We start from the raw sequence: 23905 nt of genomic DNA on the forward strand, positions 1-23905 counted from the left end.
TGGCTCTCTCATCAAGGTGTAGTATTTGATCACTGGAACAAAGGCAAAAGAGGCACCCAAATATCAAAAGGTCAGTACTACTCTCAACTTCCAGTAAGGCTCCATTGTCAAAGCATTGTCTCTTAACTTACTAAAGGTATACAACAAACCAATACTGAAAAGTGACATTATCATTCAAGTATCAAGCATTTTGTTTTTTCTATGCAGGTGTTAGTTTACTGTTTGAGCCCATTTCAGCAATTCATCAAGCAACGTAATTAACTTTTGTTATAAAGTTACACTCTTCAGAAAAACTGTGTGAAAGTTATAGTACTTTTTGGCAGCATGTTGAGTTTGATTTTTAGATTTGTATGCAGCTATGGGTTTATATTAGGGAAGGCAAGGTCAAAGACATATGCCTTGCACTTGGAGCAAAAGGCAGTGAAGTTAGTTCCTAGGCGAGTTCTTCTACAGTTGGGAACCAATCTCAGGAAAGCCGGCTTCTGGACAGATGAGCTGTATGTTCTTTAAGCCATGAGTGATCTTTCCCTAGAACGATATCATTTAAATCACCCTCTCATTCTTCATCTTTTCTTGTGCTGGATTTTGTTTTACTTCTTTGTTCATGCTGTAGCTTTCGCCCTTCAGGAGACACTCCACAGAATCCGTTGCTTAGTAATGGTAACCTTCCTGGAAATTACCTTGAACTTCAAAAGCACACAACATCTCTTATTAGTCACAGGTTTCAAGATAATGAACTCCTTTGAGAAAGTCAATTTGAAAAGCCAACCTTCCAGAATGAACACCAACAATATTGACCAAAGTTGAAGTATAGAAGTCAATAATGTCTTCAAAAGGCTATTTTTTTTACTTTTAAAAATAATTTTAAGATGCTTTCTACCAGCATCTGAGCTTACCTGGACAACCATGCATGTAAAATATATGCCCTAGTTCACAGAAGAATTAATTTGAGAAATGATTATGTTCTATGTAAGGTCAGGACAACTATTGCAACAGTCCCTTCTGGCCTTCTAATCTAGAGGGGAAGTCCCTCAATTCCCCATACATCGAAACTGAACTTTCTTAACACCATTGTCAGGTAAAAAAGAAATATAATTTAATTTTTTTTTCTTATAATTCAATTTTGCTCAATATTATGCATTTAATACTTAATTGCATTAAGAATAATTGAGGTTAATTTATAACAAAGGAACTGTCATACACAAAAATAAATCTAGCAAGAATTTAGCTATTATACATGAAATGAGGTTCTAAAATTACTTAATTTCAACAGGAGTGTCATCTACACAGGGGCAAGCAGAAAAGTTCAAACAAATTAATTAAAGCTGTGAAGTTACAGTTCATTAGTTAAAGCACTGACATACTAATTCAAAAGAAAAATGGTTTTAATTTGCCTGAATTAAGATAACGTGAATTAAAGCCATTTGACACCACACCTTAAGCTACCTTGCCAGAGTCTGTGGGTAAATCTACATGAAACACCTTACTGCTCAGTAAACTTATCTACTGTGTAGTAAAAGCATCACCATCTACACATGCATACCATGTACTTTGCAGTAAATTAGTCTATTGTGTAGTTAGCTACTACCCTGTACATACAGGTAGTAAGTTAACTGTGCAGTAGATATTATTACACAAGTGGGCACATCTACATGAGACATGTTAACGTGCAGTTTACTAATGGCATGGTAAAAAGTGTCACCATCTACATGTGCAGATGCTTAATGCACAGCCAATTAGTCAACTGTGAGGTTAATTTGCTACCTGTATTTGCAAATTAACCACGCAGCAGTGACTGAACAGTAGCCCACTTGCAAAAGGTGGACCAAGAGCAAATTTGCCCCTGGTCAGCCCAGGGAACAGCAGAGGGTGGGAGAATAATGCCGTCCCACGGGAGCTGCTTGCTGCCAGGGTAGGCTCCAACCTTGAAGCCTGGCCAAGACAATGTCCTCCTGCCCCAGCAACTGGCTAAATCCACTCCCAAGAGACATGCTCCTCCAGTAGGCTTGCTGCGCAGTCTTTTTCTTCAAATTAATAGCACCCGTAGACACAGCCAGTAGCATGTGTAGAACTGCAAAACTCCTCCATAAATTTGAAAAATTTGCTCCCAGTTAGCCCCAACACTAGGGGGCAGAGGAACAAGGAACTTCCCCAGTGCTGCTCAGCTCCCAGCTCCCACAAGGAGTTGGAAGCTGAGCAGCCCTGAGCTGCATAGGGGAAGGTGAGTTGGGCACAGGACTGGGAGAGCTCTGCAGTGGCAGCTGTCTCCTGGCCCCCTGCACATCAGGAACCTTCCTGATGTATACAGGGCAAGGAGACAGCTGCCATTACAGCCAGCAGGAGCTCTCCTGACCTTGTGTGCACCCTGGGGGGAGTCTGGAGCTCCTCCTGGTTGCTTCAGGGGGGCAGAGCAGGGTAGGAGCAACCCTGTACTGGGCTTCTCCCATTAGGAGCAGATTTGATCCCAATGGAGAGCATGTGTAGATGTGCTCCCAGGGAAGACTAACTGTGCAGTTAAGACTTTATAGCATTAATAGCACATGTAAAAGTACCCACCGTGTAGACAGAGAATAGAATACACTGCCAAAAGGCTCCATGTCATCTTTAACATACCTGTACCACATTATCAGCAACTGCAAGAAAACTAGGGGGGAGACGAGCAAAACTTCTAAGGCTGAGATTCACAAAGGGACTTAGACAATTTTCTCACATAACATTTCCAGATCTAAAGTGACAGTAAACTGGAGATACTTAAAACCTTATTTAGCTAACTGCCTTATTCTGTTAGTCCCAAGTTTTCAACATGAAAAATCTTGATGGGGCAAGAACCACCTTATTTTCAACAATGGTGAACAGCTCAAGTAATAAAGATCCCCTGAGCAAGTGAATGATCTTCTGCAACTGCTAGAGCACAATGGACAACTGGGGGGTCCACACCAGACCTGAGGTCTAAAACAAGATCAGACTAATAATTTGAAATAGAATCAATCAATCCCTCCTATTAAAGCCATTCCACTTTGCACAGAATAGTCAAATATTCAGAAAAATCAATATGCTTTAATACTCAGAGACAGCACACAAGTATTAGCCTGATTCTATAGCTTAGTAATTAAAGCAATCACCTGGAGGGTAGAAGCTGGGTATAGGCATCTGTTCTACTGAATATTTCACTATCTTACACAGTATATCAATTGTTTTATTATGATGGCCACCTATAAGTTTATCAGGGGTGACCACCAGGATCTGGGGGAACGTTTGTTCACCAGAGCGCCCCAAGGGATGACTAGGTCGAACGGTCACAAACTCCTGCAAGACTGTTTCAGGCTGGACATAAGGAAGAAATTCTTTACTGTCTGAGCTGCCAAGGTCTGGAACAATCTGCCAGCGGAGGTGGTTCAAGCACCTACTTTGAACAGCTTTAAGAGCAAATTGGATGCTTATCTTGCTGGGATCCTATAACCCCAGCTGACTTCTTGCCCTTTGGGCAGGGGGCTGGACTCGATGATCTCCCGAGGTCCCTTCCAGCCCTAATGTCTATGAAATCTATGAAATTAAATAGCAATTTATTATTATAGGAGCAGACAAGTGAACCCAACTTCTCCCCACCTAGTGACTGCCCTAACCAATAAGTTAGAAAGAATTTCTGTCTTGCGCACTCACTCTCTCATGTCCAATTTAATTTGACAATACAAAATGGAAAATCTTCCATAAGAGGGACTGAATGCATACCTCAACCACTTCCTATAAATATCCTACGGCCTGGCAATTAGAAGAGTGCACCTGAAGGGTGAGAGATGCAAGTCAAAATGCCCACAGAGTACTGAAATAGATGCATTTGCCACATCCCGAGTAAATTCTCTAACCACTGAACAATTTGGCTAAAGAGAGGAAGGATCACCACCACTACACCTGCTTCAAATAGAGGATCAGTTCTGTCTTCCAGCTGCTCAAAGACAGGCATAACTCCAGGAGATTGGGGTTATGAATCACAGGCAGGAGGAGGTATAGTGTCCAAGTCTAAGAGCATAGAAGAAATCATGACAGCATCAGCATCTCCAGTTGGCTAGTTGAGGTAAATCAGCAGTTTGCTGCCTGATGGGAACCCCATTCTTAGGAACCCCATTTCTCAATGCATTCTATAGATAGAATAAGTACCTAACTTTGATGTTGTCATTCCCAAAAGTTACATAGTAAAACACTAAAAAACACAACTTTCAAATCAGCCTTGTGGATCTAGTTTTAAGTAACTGGAGAAAATCTTTAGGTTTTGATATAACATTTTTAGAAACAAGGGGGAAGTCAAGGTGGAAGAAGAAAATTCCATCTTGTGGTGTTGCTGAACTAATTTTATTCCAAGTCTCCAGTGCAGGTTTTCAAAGCTGTGATTGCTTGAGGCACAATGCCAATTAGAGCTAGAAGTATGATCGTCTCTTTGTTGCCATGTTCCTCACCTACATACTAATATTTAGACACTGGCAAACACATTCTGCTCAGAAACACATTCTGCTCAGAATTTATATATATTGCCTCACTTATCTGCAATATTTGCCATTTCTGAAGACTATTGTTTCTATATACCTATCTGGTTCAACTATTACAACTTTTACTAATAAGTATAGCAACATTTTATGAATAATATTAAGTACTGAGATTTTTAAAAAAATCTAAGTTCTGACACGTCTTTCTGGTAGCGATCCACAGAAACTGGGAAACCAAAAATATCTCACAAAAGGCTTGTCTACACACAGAGACTACTAGGAAAGTAAAGGATCTCAATAAAATCATAAACAATTAGGGTTAGAAGGGACTTCAGGAGGTCATCCCCTGCCCAAAACAGGACCATCCCCAACCAAACCACCCCAGCCAAGGCTTTGTCTACCTGGGTCTTAAAAACCTCCAAGGATGGAAATTCCACAGCCTTGCTGCATAAACTGTTCTAGTACTTTACTACCCTCCTAATGAGAAGGTTTTTTCCTCACATCTAACCTAAACTTCCCTTGCTGCAACTTGAGATCATTGCTCCTTGTTCTGTCATCTGCCACCACTGAGAATAGTCTAGCTCAGGGGTAGACAAAGTCTGGCCTGTGGGAGATCGGGTCCATTTCCCAGCAGCCCCCACCTGTGTTGCTGCAGCCAGTTTCCATAGAGACTCCAGCATTGGAAGGGCTGTGACAGCATGGGCCCAGGGTTTCCACAGAGATCAGTCCCAGTGACACTAGCAGGGCACACAGCTGGGCAGGGAGCTGCTCCAGGGCTGGGATCTTGCAGTGGTGATAGCATGGTCCAGAGCTGGGGCTCAGCTGCCTGCACACTGCCCCAGGAATGAGTGTGCAGGCTGCAGATTGCAACTCTGCCCTGGCCCTGGACCATGCTGTCACCACTGCAAGATCCCAGCTCCAGCAGCAGAGCCCTTCCCTGCTCAGCCACATGCCCTGCCAGCGCTGTTGGGGTGGATCCCGATGGAAACCCTGGCCCCACGCTGTCACAATTTTGATTCTACCAATAACATCTTGATTTGTTTCTAACAATAACATCAAGTTAAAGAAGAAGGGGCATTCCAACTTGTTTTATTTTGAAATGAACAAGATTACTAGATTTTTTCAGTTTTTTTATTACTAGATTTTTTGTATAACTTTTATACAGCTAGCTGAAGTTAGTTCTATGATCAAGTTATCGTGTCAAAAATGTTATCAGCTCTCTTGAAATATATGTTATTTCATCATATTTTCTACCCAGCAAATTTATAAAGGGGACCAATACTGCACAATGTATAGTGTATGAGCCAGGTCCGGAGAAGCCCTTAAGTATATGCTGTTGTAGTTCTGTAGAAGTCAAAGGCAGTTAAGCTTATTTTAAATAGTTTGTTAATTTACAGTGTACCAATGTGAACATAATCTACAATCCACATACATCATATATAGCCACATAAACCAAGATGAGCCTAATGGCTCTCACACTGGTTCAAACCTCCTCCTTAAAATGGCTGTAGATCCCTGTTCAAACTAGCATGCTCACATTCATTAGTACCCAAAATAAACCAGAATCTGATGGAACATTTTAAGAAATTTAGTTTCACTAAATTCAATGGCAAAGTCTCTCAGACTCAGATTTCATTCCTCATGTAGCTAAAGTTATTGAGGAGCATCTTAAGAACTTTAGAACCATTCACAGTGTTTGAGTGTGTGGGCAGAGCCATCCCTAGGGTACGATGAATTGAGACAACTGCCCCAGGCCCCATGCTATGCGGGGGGGGGGGTCCTGCGGAGCCAGGTGGAGCAGCCACAGCCCCTCCCATGGGGCCAACCTGGAGCTGGCAGCTCAGCCCCACACCACAGAAGAAGCATGGAGACACCCCCCCCCCCCTTTGCAAAGGTCCCACAGCCCCGCAGAGTGTTAAGAGGGCCCCACACAAGCTGATTTGATCCAGTCCCCGCATCCCCCTAGGGTTGGCTCTGTGTGTAGGCAAGGCAGCACTCCAGCAAGCAGACAGCTACTTTTCAGCAGCACTTCTGCCTTGATTCTCTGTCATTTCTAAAATTAGTGGCAGAAGTTCATTTAAACTGTGAACTTACTGAAAGTCCTTGCAACACTCCCAAGATGCTCATCATCCAATTCAGTGCTGTTTTTATTTCTACTAGTGAAGGGAATAATCCATCACTTAAAAAACAGGCAGTAACTGAATCATAAAGGTCATTATCTGGTGTGGAAATTATTCATGCCACACTTGTACCCCTGCCTGTGGCATATGTTCTATTTATTCCACAATAATATGATTTTAATTACTTAGAATAGCTAAAAGGCAACATACCTACTTTACATGGAATAAAAAGAAAGTTTCATATTCTTAAGGCTTTCAGCCTTCTCTTCAGTGGAAATACTGACATTTCTTTCTGATACACTAACAGCATCTCCATCACAGTTTTGGCAGACCATCATTTTGCTATAAAATTACCATACAAGAAACTATACAAGAATACTATGCAATATTTTCATTTACATTTCTGAAAAAAAATCAGTATTTGTTATACAAATTATAAAGAACATTTTAAAGTGTTTGAATATAAAAAAAATTCAGATATTTAAAGCAACAGATATTTTGAAGGGCCTTCTTGTACATGTGGACATAATTTATTAATGAAAGACTTCTTCTATATTTTGGAAAATATTCATGTTTATTTTCCTTTTCAGTTTTTCAATTATTTTCCTGGGTAGGATATGTACAGAAAATACAACACAGTTCTATTTAACAGTTTGTTTTGAAAACAATAAATTCAAGGTTTCTCCACATAGTTAAATTACTACTGTTCAAAAAAATTAAATAAACAAGTTATTAAATGGCAAAATAGTGACTCCTGGAAAAATGGACTTGTTAGAAATTCTTTACCATTTCAGCTGCAACAAGTATGAGCTCTAAAGTTTTCTTTCCCATAAAAATAAACCAATGTCTTTCAAGGAGGGCAATGTTGCATGACTTGAGAATTAAAAAATATATATATATCCCAAAAGAGCCTAAAAAGAACATTAAGATCTGGCAGTTATTTAAGCATAAGCCCAAGTAAATGAAATTATAAAAGTATACAAGTGAAAAAATCAACAGAAAGAGATGAGACAACATTTTTCTTTTCTATATGGATAAATATCTTTACATAAAGTAGGAAAAAAACTGTCAAAGACTATGCAATATCCATTAAGTACAAAAAACCATTTTAGCAACAGATTTGTACAAATGAAAGTTATGAAAGCATCATGCTTTGACTGAACATCACTATAACTGCAAAATAGTTGAAAATACATTTTGATCTTCCATACCAATGACTTTTTTTATATTAAAGAAAAAAGGAACACACATTTCAGTAATGTGCATTATATTTGGAGAGCAAGAAGACTACTTGAATTCCCAAGTCAAATAAAAAAAAATGAAACATCGATTGTAAAAATCCCTAATTGGTCCACTCTACTGAAGTGTTTTGCAAAATGGCCCTCTTGGACAACTTAACAAAAGTGAGTAAGGTCATGCTTGTGTTTGCAAACTCATGATCAGTGAGATTAAACAGTTGACTAATCTTCAGCTTGACCCTAGGAATTAAACTGCCACTAACAAGGCACTGCTCTAAAACAACAAAATTAGACACAATAGGCCAAATGGTGTAATTTATGTACCAAGCAAACCACACATGCCATATTCTGCCTCCTCCTGTTAGATGAACACTATTTCTGCCAACCTCCCAACTCCTAAACTATTAAATGTGTATATTATACCACATGTAAGTCACCTCTGAATTTTGTGCAGTAGGGTCTTCTCTTCACGTGCGTTAATAGATTGAATATTGGAATTAAAAGCACATTTCAATTTGGGCCCAAGATATTTTCACAGATACAATTTCTACTTCACAGCTAGCACAGATCAGAGCTTAGGAAACCCCCAAAAGATCAGGTTCCCCATCTTCCTCAAAGGATACTTTCATAAACCTCACTGGATTGCTCATCCACCTCCCTTCACCTTATAGATTTCATAGATTTCATAGACATTAGGGCTGGAAGGGACCTCGGGAGATCATCGAGTCCAGCCCCCTGCCCAAAGGGCAAGAAGTCAGCTGGGGTTACAGGATCCCAGCAAGATAAGCATCCAATTTGCTCTTAAAGCTGTTCAAAGTAGGTGCTTGAACCACCTCCGCTGGCAGATTGTTCCAGACCTTGGCAGCTCAGACAGTAAAGAATTTCTTCCTTATGTCCAGCCTGAAACGGTCTTGCAGGAGTTTGTGACCGTTCGACCTAGTCATCCCTTGGGGCGCTCTGGTGAACAAACGTTCCCCCAGATCCTGGTGGTCACCCCGATAAACTTATAGGTGGCCATCAGATCACCCCTGAGCCTACGCTTTTCCAGGCTAAAGAGTCCCATGTCTCTCAGCCTATCATCGTAAGATCGGTTTTCCTGACCTCTGATCATGCGCATGGCTCTCCTCTGGACTCTCTCAAGCTTCTCCACATCCTTTTTGAATTGTGGAGCCGAAAACTGGACGCAGTACTCCAGCTGCAGCCTCACCAAGGCCGAGTACAAGGGGAGAATGACGTCCTGGGATTTGCTCGAGAAGCATCTATGGATGCAAGCCAGCGTTTTGGTCGCTTTACTAGCCGCAGCATCGCATTGCAGGCTCATGTTCATCTTGTGGTCAATGATGACCCCCAAGTCTCTTTCTTCTGTAGTGCTATCCAACGTAGCACTGCCGAGCCTATAAGGATGCTGCAGGTTTTTCCTCCAAGGTGGAGAACCTTGCATTTTTCGGTGTTAAACACCATGAGGTTCTCGTCTGCCCATTTGCTGAGCTTGTCCAGGTCAGCTTGGATCACCCGCCTGTCTTCTGGCGTGGATGCTTTGCCCCAAAGTTTGAATTCTTATAGCCATTCAAACCAGTTTTACATCTCTGAGGGGGGAAATAAATCTCTATTCTGCTAGTGGTAGAAAGTGTATACTCCCATTATGTAGTTTTCAGAGAAGAAAAGAGTAAATAACTCAAAAAGGAAAAATGGCATGAAATCAATCAAGGCAAAAATTCTTACTTTCACATGTCCAAAGTATAAGAAAATATATTTTTTAATATTTTGGGTTATAAGAGTGACCCCCCTGTGCTCCCCCTATGCCCTGATGCCTCATAAAGGGGTTACATGCGATTAACAGTCCTAGTATTTTACTTTATCCACCACTCATATATAAGCTTATTCAATTTATGTATGGATTACTGTCATTGCCTGAAATCTACATAACATTTTCTTACTCTCAAATAAGAATGAATGTTTTCAAGATAAGATTTAGAGTAATCTTAGCCCTTCGATAATTAGCTTCATAAAAGCCACTCTAGACCTTAAATACATACTGCTTACCTGGGCTCAGATAACAAGTAGTAACACAAAACAAGACATATCCTTTACACTCTTAATCCCAAATCCTTATGCAGAAACTCCCAGAAAAGCCTCTGTTCATTCCTGCCCCAACCTGAAAAAAGGGACAATTAATTCTTCCCATGCTCAAACACAACCCCAAAGAGACCATACTTATAAGAGACAAGTTCTCCTACGTTTCCCCTCTGCACACCCTGATGCATGGGTGACTGGTGCCTCCTGAGTCTAGGGGGGCACCTGCAGGTAAGCTCCTGCAGGAGCCACCACCACCACCAATGCTGGCGGGAGAGAAGCTGGTGAGCTCCCACAGGCACTGCCGCTGCCACTGGGAGGACCCTGTCGAGGGGAGGGGGGGGGACATGCCCCCCCCATGCCCTGATGCCTCACAAAGGGGTTACATGTGGCTAACAGCCCTAATGCTTTACTTTATCCACCACTCATGTAGAAGCTTATTCAATTTATATATGGATTACTGTCATTGCCTGAAATCCACCAACATTTTTCTTATTCTCAAATAAAAATGAATGTTTTCAAGGTGGATATCAGGAAAAGCTATGTCAGTGCCTGGTGCTAATTGGCATTCCCGGGAGAGAAGTCTCAGCTCTGTGAGCTACTTTATCTTACAAGTAATATTCCAGAGCAAGTCAGCAAGACAACAGGCACTGTGGTGGAAGAGGGTAAAGAAAAGCAACAACAACAACAAAAAAAACCCAGATAAAAGATAGGAAATTTAACTTACTCAACCCCTCTAACTCTTGTCCATTATTAATTCCCAACTTCTTCTTATGATAAGAAACAAAATCAAACTAACTAAAAGATTTTATTTTGTTTGTTAAAGATTTGGAAGTCTATAGCCAATCTTTAGGTAAAGGAGTTTATTAGTGCCTCATCCAAAACATGGTTCAGGGGTTTGTTTGGTTTTTAAAAACAAACAAACAAACAAAAACAGCTGTTCCAATTTTTGGACACATCTTACTGCATCCCAATTCTACCATTCAGAACACAAGGTTTCACCTTAGGTACAAAGTTTCATCTATTTCATCTATATGTAGCCATACCAACGTCATTAGGGCTCTATCTAAGAACAGCTGTCTGCCCACACATTGTAAGTGGCAGGATGAGAGCCATAATTTCCAACTTAACTTTTGGACATATCACTTAAGTTTTGGATGGTTTGTAAGCAGAAAAAATATTTAAATGTGTACAATAATAAAAAAATGCCCATTTTTGTGCAGACCCACCTTTTCCAAAAATTGCATGACCTTTGGGGCACGATAATCTACCTTTTAATTGTGTGTCCATGCTCTGCCCACAGTAATCTAAAATTTATGAGGAGTAAATGTCATAATTTGGTCAATTTTCAGAAATAAAACCCAGCAAATCAGTTGTTTTAATTATAAGTGCACCAACAAGTAATTGCCCTCCTTAGGGCTAAGCAGGTCTTTCATTAAAGCAACACTATAACATGTCAAATAATCAACATCCAAAAAACTCTCTCAACTGGTAACAAAATATTCAGAGTAGATTTTTGTATCAAGTTTGTAAAGTGCACAAAATATTAACTGAAATATTAAAAGGGAAAAAAAAGTTTTCCAATGCCATCACCAAAACTCTTAACTTGTTAAAATTAAATTAAACTTTTTGGCTCTAATATCTTGACAGAAAGCAGCAACATATTCAGAAAAATTACACCATCTTAATATACTGTACCTTAGCAGCATAAAAAACCCTACAATTAGATGCAATTGCAGGCTTAGTAAGCATAAACCTGACAAGTATTACAAATGTAATTTTTTTAAAAAAGAATGGATTTCAGCTGAATCCTAGAGGTAACATCTGTAATTCTGTTTACATTATATTCTGGTAGTAAACCAACTCTAATCAATCACTGTTTTCCTCCAAATTGCACAAAGTAACGAAAAACTTAAGTCAGCAATATGGCAGTTGAAGGAGCCATATTTTATAAACAAACACCACATATATTCAAATAATCCCAGAAAATAACCATCATGTCTATTAGCTGCAGTATTACACAGCTGACCGGTGCTCCCCACACACATAGACGGCACTAGGCCGAATGCGTCTCCTTGTATGACCAGGTAGCTGTGGCAAAAACTTGAAGTACTTGGGCACTAAGTCTAAGCATGCATCGTGGAATTTCTTAATCCTCCAGTAGTAAATCAGCGGATTCAGTGCAGACTTGAGGTAGCAGAGCCAAAGGAGCCAAGTGCTTATCTCAAAAAAGTTGTGCTTGTGGTAAAAGTGGCCATTGAATGTTGCAATAAGGCTGTAGGTGGTGAATGGTGCCCAACAGATTATGAAGACAATGAACAAGATCAATATGGTTGTGAAGGCACGAGTTTTAAAGCTCATATCAATGTTCATTTGAAAAGGTCTCTGAAGACTCATGAGACCAAGTTTGCTGGCCTGGCTGAGGCATATGCTGTCAGGATGGCTATGGATACGAACTGCATTGTGGCGTACAGTGTTGAGTATGCCCATAAAAGAGTACAGCATCACCATGAATGGAATAAAGAAAGAAATAAGCAAGATTATAACCACGTAAGCCCGGTAGCCAGGGCTTGTGGAATAGCCAAAAACACACTGAGGGGCTCTAGAGGGTATCTGCAGATTAGGGGTCCCAACAGATAATGGAAAAGCCACAATAAAGGATGTAGCCCATGATATAACTATAAGAAACTTTGCACGGTAAGGGTTCAGTTTATCTTGCCTCTGGACAATAATAAGGAATCTATCAATGCTAATAATGAGTAGGATGGCTACCCCTTCTATAACAAACAGCCAGAAAAACATAGCAGAGACTCTACAGAAGATATCCCCAAAAATCCACCGAGTAGTAATGATGGTTATCAGAGCAAAAGGCATGTTCAGCACTGCAAGCAACATATCTGCAAAAGCCAGGCTTGCTAAGAGAATGTTAATTGCAGATCGCATGGCAGCCTTCTGGTAGACCATGAGGCAGACAACAAAGTTTCCTAAAAAAGAAACCAATATTATAAATATCATAGCAGCAGAAAGAATGATCTGGAGCGGCAGACTCAAGCGCTTGAAAACTTCTTGTGATGGCAGGATAGCTGTAGTGTTCACTAGGAAAGTACTTAACTCAGGGGTGACCATGGCACCTGGACTGTATTTCAATGGCTGTGTTGTGCCACTACGAATCTGAAATTGGGGAGTAGTAAAATTCGTATAGACATTTTCATAGACAATAAAAGTAGCATTTGATGTCCCAGAATGGGCAGATGTCAACAATACAGAGAAAACCATTGCTTCAGGATGAATGAATGCAGAGCCAAAAGTCTTCAAGGCATTTCAACCTGTAAGGGCAGTATCATGTTCCTTGGTGATTGACCAAATTGGGATCAAATACCCATTAACAGCAGAGCTCCAACTTTCATGTCTGGAAAACGAAACAAAAAATAAAGAAGTTACAGAAGAGTTCTTAAGATACATTACTAAGTTGTGTGCTGATGAAGAACACTCTCAAATTTTGATCACGCTAAAGTCTCTTTTCTGCTTCTTAGCTAATATTTGATGTCAGTGTAAAAGTACAACCTCATCATAACAAACCCCATTTTTAACAATTCAAGCAGAAGGACCCATTTTTTCATTACTGTGATGCTGCAAATTTAACTAACTTCATTATAACAAACACCTTCTTTTAATAAATGTTCCTCCTTGTCACACAGGAGGTGGTTTAATCATAAGGTTACTTTGTTTCTTTGTTTTTTTGTTTTTAGCCTAGCTAAAGCATAGCCCTGTTAAAATGCTGAAGAGCCCTATAGTTTTCAAGGTGTCTGATAGCATTTTATCTTCTTGCAAAAGCTCCAGTTCCTGTAGTTATGATCTTCTGCAAGAACCTCAATTTTCATTTGAATAAAGATTAATTTCTAGCTTTCATGTTTGCAGAGAAAAAACAAAACTTTAAAACATAAAACCTAAAAGGTCAGATACATAAAGGCAAAGGAGAATGCAAAACATTATCAGTTTTATAGTCTCATGGTTTTTAAACCACTATCATATTTTTAACCATTAAGTGCTGGAGATTGTTGTTACAATATTTCCAAGCGACTTGAATGGAAACCAGATGCACTCTTAAAAAATTTCTGTAGCTATCAAAGGAAATTATATGCAAAGGTCATCAAATTCTGTGTTCTGACCTCAACAACAATAGAGAGCATCAAACATCTCATAAGATGATGCATGAAACCTGCTACAGTGTTAAGAATTAATGACATCTCTCCTGAACTTATGTTAATTAGTTATTGCCTTATACCTAGAAGCATATGGCATTACACCCTTGTAAAATGCTTCTGGATCCAATACAACATACCCATTGTCCATAACAATTCTAATGAGCTCTTGTATTATTGGTAATCTATTATTTCCTTCTTTTTTTTTTAAATTTTAAGTATATTACCTTTCAGTTTTATTAAAACTTCCCAATATTAATTATCTGAAACACCTGTAATTTTAACCCCTACTGCCAATTTGGGGCTATTAACTTGAACATTTTGATGGTATTTTGGCATCCAAGTGAGATGCAGATGAATGGCATTTCATGTCTGAATGAGGATGGATTACCATGTCCACCGACAGAAGCGTTTGCTTTAGGTCTCTTTTGGGATCAGGATGCACTGAGGAAGTGAAACTAGTAGATTATCTGATCTGCCTTAAAACATACACCATGAGGCCAGTATATGGTCAAGAACTCCCTCATGGTCTCAAAAGCTCATGGCCTCTAGACTGGATACCTTTCCAGGACTAGACTTTATCATAAAAAAAAATGACACTACTTCTCCCAGTGTTCCAAACTCAAGTCTACTCTGAATCCTACCTAGGACCTCTATGCTGTAGAGCCACAAACCACCCAGTAGGCACAGGAGCATCAGGGGCAAGCAGCTCAGCCTTATTCATCCCCTTCCTTGTCCTGCAGCTGGCTGCTGATCCCCTTTGCTGTCCTTGTTGCCCTGCTCTTTCTCTCTCCCTTCCCTCCCTCTGACATTGGCATTCACTTTTCTCTCCCACTCCTCTCCTCCATAAAGAGGGGAGCAATGGTCTGTGGTGTGGCTAAGTTAAAAGCACCCAGCTGGTCGCTGTAAAAGGTTGAGCTCCACTTCAGTAGGACATTCTAGTCTTAAAGATTTCTTCCTCTATTTCAGATGTTGCAAGAACTGTTACCCTTTGTGTCTTAGAGAGACAATAAATAAACTAGTAGCCTCTTCCTAACCTGGTCAATTACAGTGCTTGTACACCCTGCCTCTGCTGCAGAAATCCCTTCCTAGAAATGTAGAAATGTAACAATCTATTGATTTAATAATGTAATGTTTTATGTCATACTACTTGAAGAGAGGATTAATCATTAATCCTCTGGGGCCTTTGTATTTCAGATTCTCTCTTTTAGCTTAGTGAGAGCAGACTAAGCCAGGCTAGGCTACATATACTAATATTCCTGTAAAAATGACAGACTGACTTAGTTACTTCATTCTTGATTTTTATTTTATGTTAGCACCTCTGCGGGAAGAACTGATGTTAATAATAAGCTAAGGCACAAACCGCAGACCCATGATGACAGCATGCCCCAGAGCTTGCTGAAATAAAATTCCCATTTAGGAATTGAAAGTAAACACTTTTGCAGAAGACTCTCTGTAACCAACTGCACAAAGGAATTAGTTCCACTATATGCAGGAAAGATGAAAAAGGATTTTGCATACATAGGCCTCAAAATCCTTCTTAGCATGTGCTAATTGGAATGTGCAGCCTCACACTCAGATGCCCAGAAACTGTGGGGTGACAGATATTTCATAAAATCCTAAGGAGAAAAATCACTCTTAGGTGTTATTTGGAAATAAGGAATTCTGTTTTAAATCTATATTTATAAATAAAGCAAACTCAGGGAGGGGAGGGTGTAAAGGCTAGAACGTTTGTTTTGCATACATTCTACCAATTCAGAAAGCCCACACCCTGTTTTTTTCTGCATATTCAGAGAGGATAATATTCATTGATAGAATTAATTACAACATTTAATCCCTTTGAAAATGTCATGATCTCAACCCTTTCAGTTGCAGAGAACAGTCTCTCCAGCTGGGCTCAAAATAAGCCCTTTTATGGTAGTTCCCATATAGAGATCTAGCTGTTCAAAATGATAAAGATACCAGATCCATAGACAGGAATAAATCATGTAATGATGCAGATAGGCTGCAGATGCTTTTTCAGGCCACTGAGGAGAAGCAGAGAAAAAAAAAAAAAGAGTTGAGCTTCTCGCCTTTGGACCTGATCCTGAAAAACAGACTGGTTTCTGTTCCCAGAATTCTTTACTCCGATGACTGCTTAAATACAGAATACCCAGACAGTTGCTGAACTAAGGACCAGAACCTAGGACTCCCATTTTCAAGCTGAATATACTATTCACTAGGCTACAGAGTGATGCTTCATTTTGTGCTCACTCCCTTGTCCCATAAACTTTCATTCTTCTTTGCCCTGTGGTACAAATTCTGTAGGCTGGGGCAAAAGTGCCCCCATGCAGCAAAGTGTACAGTCTCATGGCTAGCGGACACTCCTAGGGAATGAGGGTTTGTTTGTGAACCCCTCTGGCTAAGGAAGGCCCAGAGTCTCAGGTCTCCACCAATCTAAGCATTACTACTTAATAAAAAAAATATGGATGTCACAAAAAGTGAGACTTGCTTAGTTCTTTTAGAAAACAGGAGGAGAACATGGGCTCTGGATCCTAAGTTGATAAAGACAGCTACACCAGACACCTAAGTTCCTGAGGAAGATGGGGGTTTAGAGACATCCCTAGGCTAGGCATTTCCTATTGGCTGGCTCCCCAGTCATCATGTGGGTATTTTGGATTACCCATCTAAGATGTCTTACACCATGTGCTCTGTATAGAGCAACGTATGGCCCAAGATCCAGCGCACAAAGGGATTGGGTCCAGTATGCTTTTTACTAAGGGAATGCCAATCCACAGCCGTTTGATCCAGTTCAGGTTTTGCTAATAGTGCAACAATACAAACAGCTCCCCACACTGGCATGGAGGGCAGCTCTCCCTCACAGCAGCTTCTGCTCAGCATCCCTAGAGTGGCTGGAGGGGAATGGCAGCCCATGGCACTGCACCAGCTGGGCTGAAAGCCTGCAGCTTCCAAGGTTGCCAACCCTGGCAGAGAGAACTGAGGCACTTCTTCATTCTGCTCCGGGACTAGGCACCAGTAGTAGCACCAAATGTTGCAGACTCTCAAGCTCATCAAATCTATTCCTTTGCTCTGATTACAAGTAAAGAAAGCAGTTAAATGTACCACATCCAACTCCACTGATTTCTTTTCACAAAGCCTGAGTTATCAGAATTTTTTAAAAATAGGGGCCACGCTGCATCAACAAATGTGTTCAGCCTGTTCTAACCTCCAACTACCAAATACATAATAATCACTCACTCCATGACTCCTCCCTCCTTTCACCCTCTCTGCCAAAAATTGTGACTCAAAAGGGGGCTAAAAAGGTGTTCAGAAGAGTTTTGTTTCAATCTAAAGTTGCTAGCAGGTAAGGAGAAATACTACAATTTCAGACTAGAACAGGGTCACTGGAGAACACTAATTATGTTGAGCTTGAAAAACCCATATATTAGTAGTAATTCAAGTAGGCAAGTTCTTTCCTAGCCAAAGTGGATAAATATGATGCTGATACACTTTTGTCATGGTAAACCCACTTTTGGAACATGTACTCCAATTTTTTTTTCACATGCAAAAAACAACCATTCAAATTACTTTCTATATTGAAAAATAAAAAAAATTATTGGGTATGTACACTTCCTCTCAAACAGCTCTCTCCTTCAAAAGCAACTTTTTTCCTATAGAACATAATAGACCCAATTGTTTTGATGCAGTATAAACTTACTGCTAAATATCACACAAATTTCATGCACCAAATATAATTATTGCTAAATTTCTGATGTCTATATTTAGCAGCTTTGGAAGATAATATTTCCATTAGAATTCAGAAACCATGACCAACCAGAAGGAAAGACAAAGATTACGTCTCAAGTAGAAAGCCAACAACAAAACCAGAACCTCCCACATAGTCAAATGGGGGAGGGCTTTTTCATTTTTCTTATAGATGCAGAATTAGAGATACCATATGTTTTATGCAAAGCCAGTATATATTTGGCTGCTACTTTAGTGAATCATTGCATTTAACTACTGTATTAATTTTCCCCTATCCAATTTTACCAAGATCCCTGCACCAGGTTTTAGCTATCCAACTGTCATTTTCTTCAAAAGCTAAAAGATGACAGGTGTCCTGAACACAGGAAAAAAATAAAGACCTTTAATAAATCTTTAAGAGTTCAAAATTGTGAAGCACCGGGATATTTTAAAGTTATTGTGAACATCTTATTTTAATTCACTCTTGGATTTATTAAAGATGATCTATAAACATTTGGTTGAACAGTTACTTAGTAAATGTACATACTGGCTTACATAAGTAATTGAGGTAACAAAAACATTTTGCGTAAATAGGTTAAAGTCAAGAAGTATGGATATATGCTATAAATTATTTTGTTTTTAATAAGCAAAAGGAAGAAAAAATGAATGAAGGATAAGTATTCAGCCAATAAGCAAGCCTACAAGCCAGTAGGCCTCCCTGGGTGGGCAACACCAGAGGTTGGTGCTTAAGGGTACCCCCGACATTGCTCTTGGCTGTGACAAGAGTGTCTGTCTTTTCCTTTTACTTCTGTGTTAAGGGTTCTCTGGTATTTGTGTTGTGTTAGCTGAGGTGACGGGGAAGCAGTTAGTTGTGTTCTGTGCAGAGGAGAGGTGACAGCCACAGCTCCTCTATAAAGCAGGGGGTGAGGGCTTAGAGAGGACATTAAGGGAGGATGGGTAATCTCCTCTGGGATTTGGGGGGGGTGGTGAGAACAAGTGGGTAGGGGTTTGGGGAAGGGTTTCTTGTAACATGATGCGAGTGGCAGTTGTGGGGCACAGTTGGGACTAGTGGGAAGGTTTGCTTCCACAGGAACTGAACACAGCAGCAGTGGTTGAGAAGAGGGAAAAGGGGAAGGAGTTGGAGTTCTTGGGTTCTGGGATAGGATCGCTGGTTGTAGCCATGTTGGTCTAAGGACATAGGCAGACAGGGTTCTTTGGGCAGATGTGATATCTTTTGTAGGACCAACTGAATAGTTGGAAAAATTGTTCTTTGCAAGTTTTACAGCAAAAACACCCTTTTTCAGGCAGAGAGAGAGAGACTGAAGAAGGGTGTTTGTGCCCAAAAGCTTGCAAAGAACAATTTTTCCAACTATTCAATTGGTCTAATAAAATATAAACACACCTACCCAAAGATCCTTGTCTGTCTTGGTTTGGGGATGTTATTTGAAGAATCTTGTCTGTGGGTCATTTGCTCATTGTAAGCTGCTCTGAATTTTTTAAACAGGGTAGGATATAAACCAAATTAATAAATAAAGTGGCAAAATATTACAAAACATTACACACAATATGCTCTTTCTTCAACAACACCCTTATATACCGGAACCCGGCAGTCTTCTCCTATATAAAAGGGAAAAGGTTTTCTTTGGTGCCTTAGGCAGTACAGGGAATGAAATGCAGTCTGATCCAACAAAAGAAAGGAGTGAGGCAAAAGGAATGAGCAGGGACAATTTACACACTCACCTAAATGACTCTCCCCAGGGAGCTGCATCATTTCCATCTGTAAATAATCACCTAGACTGTGTACATAAGATCACCAGCAAAGTTATTCATTGAAAGCACCACTTTAAAATGAGAGATTTTCCTTTCTTCTTCTTTAAAAATGTATTTTGTTGCAGCAAAAAATACAAAAGCAATAGTCATCTTTTGATGTAGCGATCAGTGGTATTAATGAAATTAAGAAGCTTGCTTTTTTACTTTAATTTAGTTGGTTACTAGCTGCCCAAAATGCATGGAAGCAATTATTTCTCTTATAAATCATGAATAGAGACAAAGTGTAAACAAAAACAGTATTTACTTCACTGTTGGGAAAAGGCATATTCTAGTTAAGGCTTCAGAACCTGGGAAAAATCAAAGGGAGGTCTGAGTTTATTCCCGGTACTACCTCAATTCTCCCATTAGAATTTGCCTGCTCCTCAAAGATGTTACAAGGAGTAGTACTTGAAATACTTCACACGGAGGAAGTGGAAGGTTCTATAGAAGTGCAAAGGTTTGGGTCTTTTTTAGTATCTATGTTGTCAGTCTATGCTATATGATTTCCATTCCTGTGGAAGCTCAGTTTACAATACTGTTCTCAGAGTTCCATTACATTAAAATTATGCGTATAAATTCAACCTTTAAGTGCCATGAACATACACCCTTTCCTGGCAGAAATCTCAAACTCACCTATCCAGGCAGGTTCCCATGAACAGAACTAGGAATAGTCCAAAAAAGTCATCTTGTGGTACTCTGAGGTTGCATGCCGTGATGATCAGCAAAGCATGCCCTTTCCAAGCAGCCTGTTAACAAATAAATACATAAATCAATAACACATCCAAATACGCGATAGACCAAGGGGAGAAAGCGCATGGCTAACTAAACACCACTGACTAAATCCAAGTAGAGCGTTTGTTGTAACTGCTTTTAAAAGTTGTAAGGGTGGCAGAGGTTAGATTCAGATTACACATCAGGAGGCGCTACTTCACCGTCAGGGCGGCTAGGATCTGGAACCAACGTCCAAGAGAAGTGGTGCTGGCTCCTACCCTGGGGGTCTTTAAGAGGAGGCTGGATGAACACCTTGCTGGGGTTGTTTGACCCCAGTACTTTTTCCTGCCATGGCAGGGGGTTGGACTTGATGATCTGCTCAGGTCCCTTCTGACCCTACCAACTATGAAACTATGAAACATAAGGCCTCAATTCTGAATAGCTGAAATGTCATAACTCAGAACCGACTTTCCCATAGGAACAACGTTATAAATGGGGGATTGGTTCTTGAACCAAGGCCTGATACCTGATTTTCACCAAAAATAATCCAGAATTTTGTACTCAATTATAGATGAGTAATATAGCTGCATTAATGTATTTATATTGTAAATGGCAATCATATTGATTTGGAAGGACTTCTCTGAGGTGACTTTGCTGGACTTTTTGAAGGGCTCTTGCTTGAAGTCTTCTGAGGAGTCCTAGCTGCAGGTTTTTCTGGAGTCTTGTCTGCTTTCTTAAAGAAAGCATCCAAGAAAGTTTGTTCAGATGTTCTCCAGAGAGATGGGTGATGCAGCAAACTTGTTCACTGGCGTGGCATCGAATCAATTGTTGTAAAGTCGAAACTTACATCAGAAAGTTGAAATAGGGTGTCAGTTTGTAAATGGTGCAAGTGCCATTCTTTGTAATTCGAAACGTCTCAAGCCTTGGACTGCCTGTAATTACTTCCCTCGATCTGCTGGCAAAGTTCACACTATTATAGCTTAGCATGCTGTTAGCTTTCATGGCAACAAGGGCATACTGTTGACTCATATCCGTCTTATTGTCCACTGTAACCCCCAGGTCCTTTTATGCAGAGCTGCTGCTTAGCCAGTTGGTCCTAAGCCTGTACCATTGCATGGGATTCTTCTGTCCTAAGTACAGGACTTTGTACTTGTCCTTTTTGAACCACGTGAGATTTTTTTTGGTCAAATCTTCTAATTTGTCTACTCTGAATCCTAGCCCTAGCCTCCAGCGCATCTACTATTCCCCCCAGCTTGGTGTCATCTGTGAATTTGCTTAGGGTGCACTCTATCCCAGGTTCCAGGTTGTTAATGAAGATACTGAACAAAAACAGCTCTAGGACCAATTCATTGGGCACTCCACTTAATACCAGTTGCCAGCTAGACATCATGCCATTGATCGCTACCCTTTGAGCCCAACAATCCAACCAGTTTCAATCCACCTTACAATCCCGTTCATCCAACCCATACTTCCTTAGATTCCTTACGAGAATGGTGATGGAGACTATATCAAAAACCTTGCTAAACATAACTGAAAATTGACAGGAAAAGGCATGGAAACTATAGATATAGTCATGCCTATTTCATATCTTGCTACCACCTCAGTTACCACCTCAGACCAATAATCTATCCTCCCTCAGCTTGTGGCCATTGTTCCTGGTGACTCCAAGAGGGGCCCTGGTGAACACACTTCCCCGAGTCCCTGCTGGTGGCCCTTGATAAAGTTGTAGGCAGCCACAAGATCCCTCCCCTCAGTCTCCTCTTGCGGAGACTGAAGAGATCCAGGTCCCTCAGCCTCTCCTCATGTGGCTGGCTACGGAGGCCCTCAACCATATGAGTGGCCCTCCTCTGGACCCTTTCAAGGTTCTCCATGTCCTTCTTGAAGTGCGGCGCCCAGAACTGGACATAGTACTCCAGCTGCGGCCTGACTAACGCTGCACAGAGGGGGAGCAATACTGGTCCACTTCAGTAACTAACCACAGAGATTTGGGGAAAGTGGAACTGATATGACTGTGAGGCCTCAATGTGATTGGTGAATTCAGAACACTGATTGCAATTAAGTGCGTTAAGGCAGGGGTTTCCAACCTTTTTTGGCTGGTGTACCCCTGGTGGTTGGTCAAGAAGCAGGAAGTCCCCAGCTGATTGATGAGTGGGGGAGGGGTCCCCTGAGTGGATCAGTGAGCGCGGGGGAGGGGGCAAGGGGTGTCCCATGCACAACTGCAAAACCAGAAGCAACAGAGGCAAAACGGTGAGTGCCCCTGCTTCTCCGCACCGCTGCCACATACCCCAAGGCCTTTCCGCGTACCCCTGCTTGACAGCCCCTGTGTTAAAGGGACCAGAGTCTAGTTTGGAGCCCTCTGGCATTGTGGGAGGGTTTAAGGTTCTCAAGTGTATATTATCATGGTGTTAGTGTTTTCTACCAGCTACCTGTTTTTGGAGGATTTCACCAGTGTCACTGTTCACCTATCATAGAATCATAGAAGTAGGGTCGGAAGGGACCTTGTAGATCTTCAAGTCTGACCCCCTGCCTGGGCAGGAGAAAAGACTGGACTCAAATGAGTCCAGCCAGGTAGGCATCAAGCCTCTTCTTAAAGATCCCCAGGGTAGGAGCCAGCACCACTTCCCTAGGAAGTTGGTTCCAGCTCCTAGCTGCCCGAACTGTGAAGTAGTTCTTGCGGGTGTCTAATCTAAATCTACCCTCTAATAACTTGTGTCCATTGTTCCTGGTCATGCCAGGGGGCGCTAGGGGAAACAGTGTCTCCCCTAAACCCTTCTCGTCCCCCCAGTGAGTTTATAGATGGTCACCAGGTCCCCCCTCAGCCTTCCCTTGTGAAGGCTGAACAGGTTTAGGTCCCGCAGTCTTTCATTGTAGGGTCTGCCCCGTAGTCCCTGGATCATGCAGGTGGCTCTCCTCTGGACCCTCTCAATGCTGTCCACATCCCTCCTGAAATGGGGCGCACAGAACTGGACACAATACTCCAGCAGTGGCCTGACCAGCATCACATAGAGGGGGAGGATCACCTCCCTGGCTCTACCTGAGACGCACCTGTGGATGCACGACAAGGTCCGGTTAGCCCTACCAACTGTGACCTCGCATTGTCGGCCCACGTTCATCTTGGAGTCAATAATGACTCCAAGATCCCTTTCTGCCTCCGTGCTCTCAAGAAGGGAGTTTCCCATTCTGTAAGTGTGCTGCTGGTTTCTACTGCCTAAGTGCAGCACCCTGCACTTGTCAGTATTGAAACGCATCCTGTTTATGTCAGCCCACTCCTATAACCCATCCAGGTCTTGTTGCAGTCTTTCCCTCCCTGCTAGCATGCTCACCTCACCCCAAATTTTGGTATTATCAGCGAATTTAAACAGGTTGCAATTCACCCCGTCATCCAAATCACTGATAAAGTAATTGAACAGCGCAGGCCCCAGGACTGAGCCCTGGGGGACTCCACTGCCCACTTCCCCCCAGGTCGAATATGACCCATCCACCACCACCCTCCATGTACGACCCTTCAGCCAGTCTGCAATCCATCTGACTGTGTAGGCATCAATGCCACA

The 23905-nt window shown here is 41.2% G+C and overlaps 1 protein-coding gene across 3 annotated transcripts in view; it reads right to left on the reverse strand.

The window, feature by feature from the left end:
* Positions 1–9792: 9792 nt before the first annotated feature.
* GPR63 (G protein-coupled receptor 63) overlaps positions 9793–23905 on the reverse strand; it is a 33474-nt gene continuing 19361 nt past the window's right edge. The window contains exons 2-4 of one of the 3 annotated variants that reach the window (XM_090037112.1): positions 20277–20389; positions 19575–19630; positions 9793–13318 (exon numbers count right to left, since the gene is read on the reverse strand). In XM_090037112.1, the coding sequence (XP_089893238.1) occupies positions 11926–13185 (1260 nt within the window). In that variant the 5' untranslated portion in view covers positions 13186–13318; positions 19575–19630; positions 20277–20389 and the 3' untranslated portion in view covers positions 9793–11925. Of the gene's footprint in view, positions 13319–19574; positions 19706–20276; positions 20390–23905 lie in introns of all 3 variants that reach the window. The other 2 variants (XM_090037122.1, XM_090037102.1) reach the window with 2 other exon arrangements.

This window comes from Crocodylus siamensis, chromosome 1 (genome assembly GCF_052110815.1).
Source record: "Crocodylus siamensis isolate JL-2025a chromosome 1, ASM5211081v1, whole genome shotgun sequence".
NCBI lineage: Eukaryota > Metazoa > Chordata > Crocodylia > Crocodylidae > Crocodylus > Crocodylus siamensis.